Here is a 14157-nt window from a genome sequence, read left to right on the forward strand (position 1 = left end):
CTGCTAATTTTTTCAATAAGGACGCGGTGCCTAGGACCTGATGACATCATCAAATGTAGGTATCCACGAAGAAGTGAAATTTTATGAAACTTTTTTCTAGGCTTTGTCACCCTACTCAAACTCATACCCCTCAATACACAAGCAATTGTACAGATATAATATTTTATGGATATCGTTCATCAGGACATCCGTTTTGCAATCAATATCAACATTACCGCTACTGGTTTTATCAGACCCAATTCTTTTTAATGTACAAATGAGTATCAGTAATTTGACCATATATAACTGACAGAAAACTGCGAATATTATGCTGTTGCCGTAAATTTCAATAATTTCCAGTCGGGATTACAAAACATGTAATGAGACTGCGCCTCTCGAAACTTTTTCGAACCAAGATCCTAACATGACATAATTGATACTCTCTACTATTAGTATATAACTCCTTAACTTCTTATCGGCCAACATAATCAGGAGTAAAAATCCATTACGTGAATTGGACTCAACATCATAAGCAGTTAATAACCATTGCGCCGAAGATATGCTGACAAACGTTTGCATTGTTAGAGTATGCAAATTTACATTCTTCTTATCAGTCAATTTCATAAAGGTTTTTTGTCTTTGTCTTAGATGAATCTAACATAGTATTCTCTTTCGATTAGCACCGTATGTATGTTCATATAGTGATAATTTCATTGCAGTTCGTCTTTCTCACATGAGGGGTCACAATTTATGCCGGGAGACCGACATTTGTGTGCCAAAATTCTTCTTGCATTTGTTTTGCCATCGAAGTAACACTTAATCTAGGCTGATGCTATTAAACGCCTACATACAGTACTTGCGTCACAATTTTCAAGACCAGAACTTTAGCGTAAATAATATGAGAGTTAATAAAACCCTCGCCAACCCCCCCCACCCCCACCCCACCCCCCAATAAGAGAATGGTGCCTTCCTTAGAAACTGCTTGAAGTTGTGTAAGTTCGAACATCTTGTGTTGGATTGTGTTCGAATTGCATAGGATCGTATATCTCTATTCACAATATTGCTCTATCTCGTGGCAAGCTCCAATATAATATTACGTAACGCGACATGCGTTTAAATTTCGTTTTTGAATCAAATTTAGTAAAAGAATTTTAAGGATTGCTTTGGACCTTGGGAAATGGACATAATTGCGCTGATTAGCACAAAAAACTTCATGATTTTTTGTAGCAAATTTCCTAGATGTCGAATCTTGTTGTTTAAGAGTCTCACAATCCTCAGATTCTTGTCTAGAAAATGACTAATAGAACATCTATCTACAAAAGAGAAACTTTTTTGTGCTCATTGCTTAGTATATAGCTGCATGAAGAAACAAGCTGCTTATTTTAAATCGGTTATTCCTAAAGACAAATTAAATGAGAATAATTTATCCGTAGTCTTTTGGATTTGGAACAGTTACAATAAATCAAAGTGGCTCTGTAACTTCAGACCTACGATCATATTTTTCTGAGAAATTTAGCCTAACGCGAGACAAAATGTTATTTTGGATTTTTTTCATCAAAAACTGGTCTAAACATTTCACAGACAATTTATTGGGAGAGTATTTGCTATCTTAACGGAATATGAATGCTTCGATTTTTCAACAATTAGATGTAGATATATCTCTTCTCAAAGCACACCATTGGAATCACATCACAAACCCTGATAAATATTGTTACGTCAATTCACAAATTGTCTTTCGGTATTTCTAGCTTTGCTCTGCTCGAACGATAGAGTACATTCGGAGTTTTTCAATAAGCGCCATCGCGCTCGATAGAATAAACAAAACAGAAATGCCTATCTTTATTTGGAGTTGCGAGAATATTTACACAGAGCTTTCAACTTTTCACCTTCTACTGCATAAATTGTGGGGCAGAAATCGATATCATTAGCTTTCTCTGCTGTCATCATACATTATCGTGCTGGTATTAATGCTCAAAACTAGTTGTTAGTTTTGCCCAGCTGTGTTAAATGTCCTATCAGCAGATACCCTACTATTTTGGTTAGATCGATATTGTTTTGGTTCACGGCCACTAATTGTGTTTAATGCTTATTATAATTGATTGTTAGGGCGTAGTATTAAAATCGGTTTGTTTTTGTACAGTCCTAATAGATTTCTAGTCTGTCTTTGTATAGAGTAAAGTACATTGAGGTCACTACGTTTGTGTTTCAACGTTCGTTCACTAAAGTCTCTTTCACGTATTCACATTCCATAAGAGAGACTATCGCTCATTCATATAATTTTTTAACATTTTCTTGAAAATGTTTCGATATGAAGACTTTTAATTCTTCCTGGGCACTCTATAAGTTGAGATTAGATCATAATTTTTTTGCTGTAAAATTCGACATATGGAATTACATTCGTTTATAACAATTTTGTTAAAAAATTGTATTTAGCCTTGAAAATAAGACCGTGATTATATACTAGAAGCCGATAAAAACTTCAACGATCTATGATATTTTTCTAATGGTTTTTCGTGAAGAGTTTTATCGAGTTTTATCAAATTTCTCTCTTATTCGATACATTTGCAGACTTAGTTTTATCTGGTTTGGCTATCATATTGGAAAGTTTATTCATGCGAGTTCTTGTAATTTTGTACATTTTTATCAATCATGTAAATATGATGTTATCTGTCTTTACTATTTCAAAACTTTGGAAGATTTTCTCTTATAATTCCCTTAATTTCTCAATTCATTAAAACATCCTTTTCCGCCCCCTGATCGATATAATTTGGTTTTCCTTTGTGTGAGCCCAAGTCCCTCAGAACATTAATTTCAATTTCATTTCTCATAATGCATTGCCTTTGTTTTTTGAGATGAATTTTCAGAATTATCATTGTCCTATCATAATGGCTGCCTTCTAAAGAATGTCTGTTTTTATGCCAAGTATAATGGATCATGATACCTGTTTTTACCTCTCCATTTAAATAGGGAAAATCTGATGCACTCGTGAGTCAATAGATTTTCACTACTTTAGTTAAAAAGTATCCTTTTTGTAATTTACAGGCGAAAACAGTTTATAGAACTTTTAAGCTCTATAATGTTCTGGCCAATTAGACCTTTTAGTATAATCTCAGTAAAAGATTAATCCACAGGTTTTTTATAGGGATAGCCCTTACACACCATAGTATACTAGAGTTTTTTTGGAATAAATCCTGGAATAATCTACTGAATTTAATCTTCAATATTATCTGCCTAACTTTATAGCCCTTATAAAAACGTCTTGATAGAAATTTGTCCTTAATAAAAAAGATAATTTGTGCACTAAAAATAGTTGGCTAAACTTGAACACATCTCAAATTTTTTCACTTATGTAAATGGAGGCTACCATAAAGTGAATTAAATGAAGTTTGGTGTAGAAGCCTAAGATTTTTAAAGAAATATTAAAGAGAGTTGAACGCGCATTGGTATAATTTAGAAGAAAATAAACGAAATAACTAAAATTTATGAATACTTGCGGAAGAACAATGAAAGACTAAATTCGGCGGTTTAACAATAATTGCACGCAGTTGGCAACGATTATAAAAAGCTTTACACTTCAACCCCGAACAGAGATTTCTTGAACTTGTATTTGCGATGCAAAACAAAAGAACTTAAAGAATATGAATAAACATGATAAATTACTACTTAGGTCTAGCTTACTGAAAGAAGAACTAATTAAAAGATAAATAGAACTGATGTCGGTTTACCTATAAAGTTTGTCAAGAGCTAGAAGATTTTTCGCTTTATTTTCGCTAGACAAGACATTATCAAATAGATTGATTTGAGCAAGCCTCAAGAATAGAGTAGAAAAGACCGAAACAGCCATATTAAGATTTTACGAAGTCCTTATTTTCATTCGCCTGAGTTACAGATTCTGATTTATTTTCGATCATCTCTTACAAACAGCCTATTATTACAGAGTTGGAATATTTCTTAGGACGTGTCCACAATAATTGATGTTCATAGGACCGCCATAATCTCATATCTAAGCCTTATTTATAATATATAGTATTTTATAACTATAGTACTATATCAACATAGTATATCCTCCTTTATATCCTGATAGAGTATTATAAGATATAGTCCATATATGGTTATTACTTGATATGGATCATCTTTTATTAATTTGACTATAAAAAATTAACTTAAGAAACAAGAAACATGAGAGGAAAATATGAAGTCTACTGCTGCCATAGGAATGTTTAACCAGAGCCCTTCTCGTTAAAGACTGACTTACATGAAACTCTCTGTTTTATGATAGTGTTTTCGTTATTACACATTTTCGAAAAATGCGTTGAAATTGCCATGGAGTCTTTAAAAAAATCAAAATATATTTGAGACAACTATATGCCGCCAACTTAAATGAAGTCAATTATGTATAATTGGTTAAGTGTCTGGATATCTTGAATTCGTGGTATATACCAAATTGCATTGTCAGGCGCTGTCTGCGACGAGTGTGAAAAAATGTTCCCATCCACCACCAATGCAGATGTTATGAAAGTATCTTTTAATGTCACTACGATATTTAATCTAATCAATTTTTCTTCTGCAATTTAAAACCATAGCTGTCTATAAAACAATTACAGAACTTTAATCAATTTTTTCACAATTTCCTTGCCCCCCCATACACCAAAACGTATACACCATTTAGAAGGGCTGGTATAAAGTCCACCTCCCTTATTTCTTTACCAATGATAATCAACAGATCATTTCTATTTAGTGGCTCAAGTTTCTTCTTTTGTTAATAACAGCTTTTACGCGCACTTATCCTCGCAATATAAGTTTTATAACACACGACTAGAATCTTACAAAGTAAACCAGAAACATAATCAAATCAAATTATTGAATTGCCACTAACGTCCAACAAGACTATGCTATGATAGCTTCCCTTACTAAGAAATTACATATGAAATAGTTTATCGTTCTCCTTGACCAATTCGATGTCCTTTTTCCTCTTGATTACACTTCTTTGTAACAGACGACCAACCATAGAGCAAACTGAATGCATTTTATATCATCTTATTCCGGGGCTTTTTATATCGACTTACGTATACAACCGATCACAGATTTATATCCGAGAAACGTAATGCTAATATCCTTTTGGCTAGCTTTTAACACTTTCTTGACATAATTACTGTGTGTTGCTAGATATGAATTCTTTTCTAAACGAAGAGCCGTGTAGAAACTCCTTGAAAACAGTGTTGTGATTTGTTGTTATCGTCGGCCCATTTTCAGGGCTGATCTTATGCTAACCAAATAAGTTATTTATCGACTATGGTCCTAACCTGATTTTTGCTACCAGAGGTAGCACTACTCTTAATGCGAAAAATGGTGGTGGGAGGTAATCAGCGAACCCAAATTTCTTCAATATAACGACAAAGCGGCGGAAATGACTCTATATATATACGTTGGTGAGATTACAAGGAATCTTTCTGTATTATTGGAAGTATGGCATGTCTTTTTTTAAGATATGATCAAACTAAAATATAAGCATTCGCTGGAATGCTAGTGCTACATTTTATATTTTCATTGTAAGTAAGGAATATAAACTAACATACGCGATAACAGGATACTAGTATAAACAAACAATATTTCTGTAACCATGATATGAGAAATGTTATAAGAAATCAATCTCATTCGATACTGATATCAGCTGATAACACCAAAGTGAAAAGCAGTAACATTGTTAAACAGTTGTAACATAAAAAGTAAAGCTTAGCTATTTAAGATTAGACATTTATAGTTTATTCCCCGCCTACTTGTAAGATAGCCCGCGTTCTTTTCATATCTCTATTAGGATATTGCTGTTAAATACAATTTATAATAATTCATTTGTATTAGTGCTACTTCTTGACTAGTTTGAAACCCCCCGACTCACAAAATGATTCAAGTTTTGATTTATTTTAATCAAATTTAGATATGATTCCCCATATAGTAAGTTTACTAATGTTTAATAGAATTTTTGAGCTGAATTAAAACTAAGCGTTAAAATGCATTCTAAACCATCACTTAAGACTCTATTTAATGCAGCGTATGGCTAGCGCGCACTGGCCCAAGCGAAGGCGTACAGTCGAGTTTGCCTGCCCGCCATTCGAAATCATGTATGTATTCTAACTGCTTGTATTACTCTCTGTATTACGACTACTCATGACAAACTTGTTCACATCACCTCGCAAATAAATTTATAAAATAATGACTGACGCGTAAAATTTGCATCGTTGGTATGTAATACTCAAACCTATTTAAACTCTGCCTCGCAAGACGAAAGCTCGCCCTGACCAATACATAATACAAAAAAGTCAGCAGAGCGACCTCATTAAGCTTACTCTATGTTCATTCGCCAAAGCTAAATTAGTGCGTTTTCTCTAATTAATTAATCTATTTTATTTTGTATATACACATCTTGCAAATAGAATCATTTGTAAAATGTTTATACCTGACTTTACCATCATTCATATTAGCCCATATGGTATTGACTTACTAAATATTTATGAGACAACTTCGTGAGACGTTTTCGGAATGTTATCCAAATCTTCATAAATACCTGTTATTAAACTCCAACGGTCTAGGTGCTTGAGACAGGATAGCAAGCACCTGTGGCTCTAAATATAAAAATCTATACTCGCCGCGCAGACTGAGGGAGGGGGCCCCCCCCCCCCCCCCCCCCCCCCCCACCCCACCCCCCCCCCCCCCCTTGGGGGCATCGCGTGCCCGGTCCGCGTTTCTCGGACCAGAGATGATGAGTGACGACTGATTGCTGCGGAGAGGATTGAGAACCTTTCAGAACTGCACCAAGTAATGGTATTGGCGTTAATAGGCGATTTGTTCAGGTCTACTACGTTTCCATTTCTGCTTTCGCGGTCGCTGGAAAACGATGAGTCGCCAATACAATTCTACTACGAAAAGACTTGGCCAACAATTACACACCAACCTAATAAACAAAAAACAAACAAGTGTACAAATACTTATTTTGCGATGACGTGGTTGAATGAAGAGAGTGTACCTATAGAAAATCGAAAAGCGATCGTGTTGCCTCTCTCTCAAAAAAGAGAAGAATGTTCTATGATGACCAGTCTTTCTAATTGCCATTAATTCCCGGTTAACTTTTACAACCAGACCAATGACCTAATAAACAAGGAAAAACTGCGAGATGACCTTGCTTTGTTGAAGTACATTCCAAGTGTCCATCATGACTACTACAGAAGCTTGGTTTATTTTACTATTCTAAGTATATTACTTCACCAGTTGTTATTATTTAAGATTTATTTTAAACATTTTTCATTTAACATTATGATACGTAGGTCTATCAACCTGTAATTAAAACACCATTTAAAATCATACTTGTCTTAATTTATTGCTGACCTTATTCCTAAATAATTTTGATTTTACATTATTTTCAAAAAGCAATTTATAGTGCTAGTAAAGTTTCTTTAGTTAATATGACAACTTTTTGAACTGAAGCCATGTTCCCGTTCCTGTTCTGTACCTCTCAATATTCTTGGCACTCTTTTACCATGAAAATGCCACACACAATAGTGAGTTATAGCATCGCGTAATACCCCATAATTTTTATCCCCCCACTTTGTGATGTTTTTGTGGCATTTATTGTGTTAGCCCAATACGCTTTTTTCGTGCCCACTAGTGACTCATCAATAGATAGTGCTTGGTTGGGGATATAAAAATGTCGGAAAAGCCTATTGGCATGATGCTATAAATTGGTTGAAACCGACCACAAGGCCTGTACCCGGGTTCACCACGTTCTGGTAAATTAGACACATCAAGGATATGGAAAAAAATCTATATTATTTCAAATCTATTTCGGCTCATTAGTTTCCGAAACCAGGAGGTTGACTGAGATGTCTATTAGTGCTCCAATAACTTTTTATTGTTGGTTTTTCTAAGGAGCCCCAAATTGAAAATTGAAAATAATGGCCAAAAAAGCCTTCATTTCAGGAATTTTTATGCTAAACCCATTCCTTAAATCTGCTTTGTGGTGATAAAAAGCCTGAATGAGTTTTCCAGATAACTGGTAGCATATCTGTTTTGTCTCCGTAGAAAATGTAGTTATCAAATTGGTGGTAAGGAAAAGTTTTAAATACATTATTGGTTTCGAGTTTTGAGGGGGGCGCAATGCTTTGGGCCTGGTAGTTCCGCATGTTCAAACGTGTATATGAAAATCCAGGATCTTCGTTTTCAACTACTTCGTCCCAACTCTTTTCTTGGATCACCTCTCTGCTGTAGTTTTCCCTACGATTATTTGGTGTAGCTAAAAACTCTCCTAGGCTGATGTCCTGTGATAGGTCTGCGCCTTCTCCTGATTAGATTGTCATGTATCTCTTCATCAGAAGCAGACAATTCATTAAAACAAGGCCTTGGTCTTATATTACTTTCAGTAGTTAGGTTAGGCAAATGAGGGATTGAAAGCTCTACGGCTATTATATATCTTCATCTCGACATAATAAACTGCCAAAATCAGACCTTTGCATAATCAGTGGTGTTCCGGCAATGTATATCCACGACGACCTGTAGAAGTATATTATCGTGACCACATTGGTAAATTAGCGAATGTGCAAAATTTTCGAATCTGGGCTAACGTGCTAAACAGAAAGTCCTGAGAGAGATCTACACTCCAGTAAAACAAACGAATGTGCAGACCCAATAATAACAACAGTAATCACAATGTTTATTTTAACGAATCTGCCCTTGCCTCACTATTTACAACGCTAAACAGTCGTATATGAACTACTCACAGGTAAACAAACGGATATGCCACATTCGCCTTTTTACCAAAGTATATTATTTATATTGCAAAAGGCTAAACAGGCGAAAGTGGTGCATTCGCTGCTTTACCTAAGTGAATATTTCTAGTGCTGAAGTGATTTAATTAACGAATTATTTGATTGCATCTAAAGAAAAGAAAATAATCCCTTTCTGTATTAACTCTTCCATCAAAATCATCATACTGTATAAGATATTAGAATAACTAACTACCCCAGCTCTCCCTTATTTAACAGCTGTTACACTTACTTTGTCTTCTGTGGAATCAGCTGAACAACACACCAGTGAGTGAGTTTATAGTTTTGTTTTGTTGACATTCGTTGTCGTTGATGTTAAGGCTCATTTATCTTTTTTCAGTAACAGCAAGTGATTATTTCACAGCGATTTATTAAAAGAGTACTATTTATGTACACCCCAATCTTCTGGTAAGTGGACTCAAAAGTTATAATTAGCATTTTAATAAGCTATAAATGAGTCAACTACATTCCTAGCATTATTAGTTGTTAGCCTAACTCGACCATGTTAATTGTTAGGCCTAGGTTTAGAGTTTGCTAGTTCTTGTTTAATTTAGGTTTTAAATATATTTCAGCCTTAATAATGTTTATAGGAGCCCACAACCACACTAACTAAACCTAACCTAACCTAACCTAATATTAAACCCAGCCTAAACTCAACCTGAATTTTTGGTACGTTGAGGTCAGGTTATGTTATGAGGTTTGGTTTTTATAGGCTGGGTTAAGTTTAGAGTCATGTTAGGCTACGTCAGGTGTATGGTCATGTTTTAGGGAGGTTGGGAGGAAAAACTTGAAAAATGAGAGCTCCCCCTGTTTTCTAATAAATAGTTGATTTTTCATCTAAAATTTAATAACGTACTGTATAAGGCTTATTATTACTTAAGCTAACAAGAGGACATAAATTAGTATAACCTTATCCTAACTGTTCCTACCCATAATAAACTAACCTATTACTGTAGCCTACTTTGAACTTAATCTAAGGTAGACCTATACTAACACACTATTTTTTTTGTTTTGTTTTATTTTTACAGTTTGTAGTATTACAACTATCGAGATTTAAGTTGGTTAATCGATACGTAAATGTGTTGTAGGTTCCTACTGCTTTAAAAAAATGGAAGCTGCAACCAAGTACAAGCAAGGCTTTTAAAAGTTCCCGGACTTCAAAATTAGTAGAGATGGCAACAAGTCGAGAAGTGAGGGAGCCTCGTGCAGCAAACACCAAAGCTGCTGATTTTTTAAAGGAATTCAAGAATTCTGGAAATTACGAAGAGCCCTTATTTAGTGATGACAGTAACGACAGTGATAAGTATCGTCCACCTTTTGGAGGCAAGTAAAATGTTAATCTTGATCAGAACTTATAGGCCTCCTATACCAATAATTGGCATGTTGTATGCTTAAAGGAATAAAGTATTCATGATTCTTGGTATTAAAATCTTTAACAAGAATATAATTAAATAACTAAAATATTAATTCAGAACCTTTTTTATTTTTAAATATCATCTTTTTTATTGAAAAGATTGGTAGAATTTTGATTCCTATACTTTAATTGTCCATGACGGCATCAGGCCTGTATTTTGTATTTTTTATAATTGTTATAAGAAAACAAGCGGTGAGATGCTACAGTTCAAGATAAAGAGTACTGAAACGGTATTGCTTGGACCAATGACTTTCCGAAAAACTTTTCATGTATGTTATGTAAAGAGTGTTCTTTTCAGGTGCAGCGAAATCAATGTAAGTCTTTTTAACAATAAATATTTAGTCCAATTGGTCCTATATTTTATTTTTTCTTTCATGGTTTAATGATGACAGTGAAAATGAAGATTTAATTAATACCTACGCTTCTCAATAAGTTTCAGTTATTAGAGCAGCCAAAAAGACAGGAAACTCCTTTCCATGTACATTAGATGTGTCATAATGTGACTTTTTTGACATGAAAAAGTTATTTTTGAAACTGTGGGTACATAACGCCTCAAGAAAAGTCAAAATGTAAAAAAAAGGGAATAATAGTGATGGAAACTTAAATAAAGAAGGTAATACCCTCAGCAATAATGAACTTGATGATGAAGCATCTGACAAATTCAAGTTGAGTAAAGCAATTGTTATTAGAATTGAGAAAATTAATCCAAGCAAGATTTTATTTAAGAATTCACATCAAGATAAGGAGTTCAGAGAACACCAAACAAAAAAGAAGAGGAAGCATAAACCGATGACAGACATACAAATGGAAAAAGCATACCAAAATAAAATCCCTATAAGTAAAAGAAAGAAATCCGACTTAATGAGTTTGATAGATTTCTAACCTGGTTCCAAGGTTTTATCAGGACTTTTTAAAAAATCTTTAAACTTATACACCTATGGTATTCATTTAACTAGTGACAAATAATTGATGTTATACTGTCTTGTACATCTAGTAATACAATATTTTTTATTGTTTAAATTGGGTGTTACTTATTCACTATTCCTAAGTGTTATAAAGCTTCACCATTTTCATAAATGCTATTTTATGGTAAAAAGAAAACTGGCACAACTCAAAATTATTTATTAAAAAATATTGTTTTATTAAAGTTATTAATTTGATTACTTCAAAACCAAATTTTATTAACAATGACATTAGTTACTTTAAGTATAAAAAAATCATTAGGCATAAATAATACAACATAGGTTTAGTCTAGATAGTGCAAAAGGTAAGTTTAAAGTTTATTTTGCTTCTTCTGAAAAATGACTATTTTTTAGTTGTGCCACTATTCTCGTGCATGTGCGATATTGTTTTATTTGTTGACATTTATGTGATTAATCATGTGTGAAGTATGTGCATATAATTACCGACGTATTGAACTAGCTAAACTGTTAAATAGTTACAGTAAACTCTCGATTATCCACGAAGTTTACCCGTGAATATAAATACCCTCATGAATGCTTATATAGAAGAACTGGCTGCTAGGCACCACATCGCTGTCCTAGATGTGAACTAGGCAGCTGGCCAGACTCATCGTGGAGGCTCTTGACGGGTTGGGCGCCTTGACTGCTGCGGCCAAGAAGGTTGAGATTGCTCCTGACTCCTGTACTGCCGTCCCCCCGCCGATGGCGCCGCTGCCGCCGTCACTACTGCCGCCGCCACCACCCTCACTACCGCCGCCGCCGCCGCCACCGTCACTACCGGCGCCGCCAACCACCGTCACCGTCACCGCGAACAGACTCTCTACAGCTGACTCCAGAGCCCCCGATGCCGACTATATCAGTCGTTCTAGTATCAAAACAAGACACATCACTTGAACCAAATTTTTCAGGAAACACAAAAAACTAAATTAATTCTTTGTTTTAATAATTATATACTTTTATAATTTTTTTATAGTTTTTACTGATTTAGTCAATTATTTTCCCAAAGTTTCAAAATTTTATTTGTTTCATTATCTGCTTTAAAAGCATTTTAATTTTTGATGTGTCTTAGTTTGAACTAATTGGTGTATCTTGTTTTGCAACTTATATAAGAGATATGTCTTATTTTGAAAATAACATTTTTGATTTATCTGGTTAAAAAAAAACAATTTAATAATCATAAAACATTATTATTTATTTAAAAAATGCTAAATCAAACAATTTTTTATTCATATTAAAAAATGAGCTCATTTTAGATTATTGATGATGAAGGTGAAGGAATACAACAAAATATTCTAGAAAGCTAAGGCGTCGTCACTGTGACGACACGATACAGTTTTTCGAGTGTGCCGCGCTAAGTTGTTTGAATGCGCCCCCCCCCCTCCACGTAAGGTCAGTCAACCCTCCGCCGGGTCCGTGAGTAGTTTGGCAGCTATCTCGCTCGTATAGTTTGTGCAATATATCGAATGCGTAGTCGTGGAGACGAAACGTTAGCTTGTACGTTGTTTTTTATAATCGTCTTGCCGACGATAGTTTAGTGTTTTACGTGCTCGTCATATATACGAAAGTATAGTGTTTCTATGTGTTTTTGTATGTGATAAATTTGTAAATATTTATGTAATATAGTTATTGGTGAACTCTCAAAATGGATACGGATCAGGAACAACGTATTCTACAATGTTTGAATGAAAGTTTATCTGATGACTTTATGTCTGAAGAAGAAGGAACCACTCGCTCATGCAGAAGAAAAGTGTCACAACTCAAAATTTTTTCAAATTAGTTTTATTTCCGCTTAAGTACTCCTAAATACTGTATCTTTGCTGTGGAAAAATGTCACAACTGTAGTTCCACAAATATCCACCTAGATGGGAGATGTGTCACTTTTCTACCAGCTGTTTTTCTTGTTTGTCCATGAGGAAGACTAGTCAAATTATTTAGTGTACAACAGAGCTATATGGTGGAATGATGTCAGATTTTATTATGAAAACTGTCACATTTGTACTTGCGTCATGTGTTGTGTAGTGTTTTATGTTCAAAACAGTCATATTTAGAATTGTGTCAGTTTTGTTGTGAAGTACTGAGTGAAACAACTATTCAAAGTTTGCACTAAACCGTCACATTTTGAGATATGCCAGTTTTCCTGAAAAGGTAAGTTCATTTTCTTCAAATCTACTAGTATTATTTCAAAATGGTACACTTTTGACTAAAAGTTACAGGGTGATTTTGTTCTAGTTCGGACATAGTTTTGAATTAGTGCCGTTTTTCTTCAAAACCTGGTCTTCCTTGAACGTTTTATTTTTAATTGTGCCATTTTTCTCGATAAATAAAATTGGCGTATTGTGCACAGCAGTTTAAGTTGTGACAATGTTAACCCTTTAAGTGTTGTTCATCAAAATTTTGATGAATAACTTCCATTCTGGAATGTTTGTTCGTCAAAATTTTGACGAACAAACATTCCCTTGCATAATCACTCATTACAGTATATTTCGGCAACGTATCGATTCGATTCATGCACCATTGGATTCGGGAAAAAAAGCCTAAGGAATACTATAGTTTTATTCCTCTTTGTATTGTATGTATTTGCAACGTACCAAGTTCGTAGTTTGGAACATAAAAGAAGATGATGCAATTCATTGTGACCGCCATGTTGTCGATGCCGTCTGATTTGTTTATGTGACGAGTCGTGTTTATTAGTAAGTTTTATTTGTGTTTTAGTGTTGTGTTTAGTGAGTTGTTAGATATTGCAGTAGTGCAAATAAATATATTTTAGAATAAATAAATTTTATATTTACTAAAATATGTTTGATGAATTATCGAATCTGTGTAGGCTATGGCAAAATGACTTGGCTAAAATTCATTTCACGTAGTTTTGTTATTGTTTTTCACTCACTAAACGTTATTTTATGCACTCTTTTAGTTCTGAAATAACAATTTTCACAACCAAATATATATTTAGGGGAGACCGGGGCACTATTGGACTGGGGCACTATTG

At 34.2% G+C, this 14157-nt stretch overlaps 1 protein-coding gene across 1 annotated transcript; it reads left to right on the forward strand.

Annotated features, from left to right (window-relative positions):
- Positions 1-9880: 9880 nt before the first annotated feature.
- LOC124370986 (WASH complex subunit 3-like) lies at positions 9881-12062 on the forward strand (the record flags this gene model as incomplete). Its single annotated transcript, XM_046829291.1, has 2 exons — positions 9881-10119; positions 11762-12062. Coding segments are annotated over 2 exons (540 nt in total), but the record flags the coding sequence as incomplete, so codon positions are not given.
- Between the last annotated feature and the right edge of the window lie 2095 nt (positions 12063-14157).

This window comes from Homalodisca vitripennis, unplaced genomic scaffold, assembly GCF_021130785.1.
Source record: "Homalodisca vitripennis isolate AUS2020 unplaced genomic scaffold, UT_GWSS_2.1 ScUCBcl_800;HRSCAF=3556, whole genome shotgun sequence".
NCBI lineage: Eukaryota > Metazoa > Arthropoda > Insecta > Hemiptera > Cicadellidae > Homalodisca > Homalodisca vitripennis.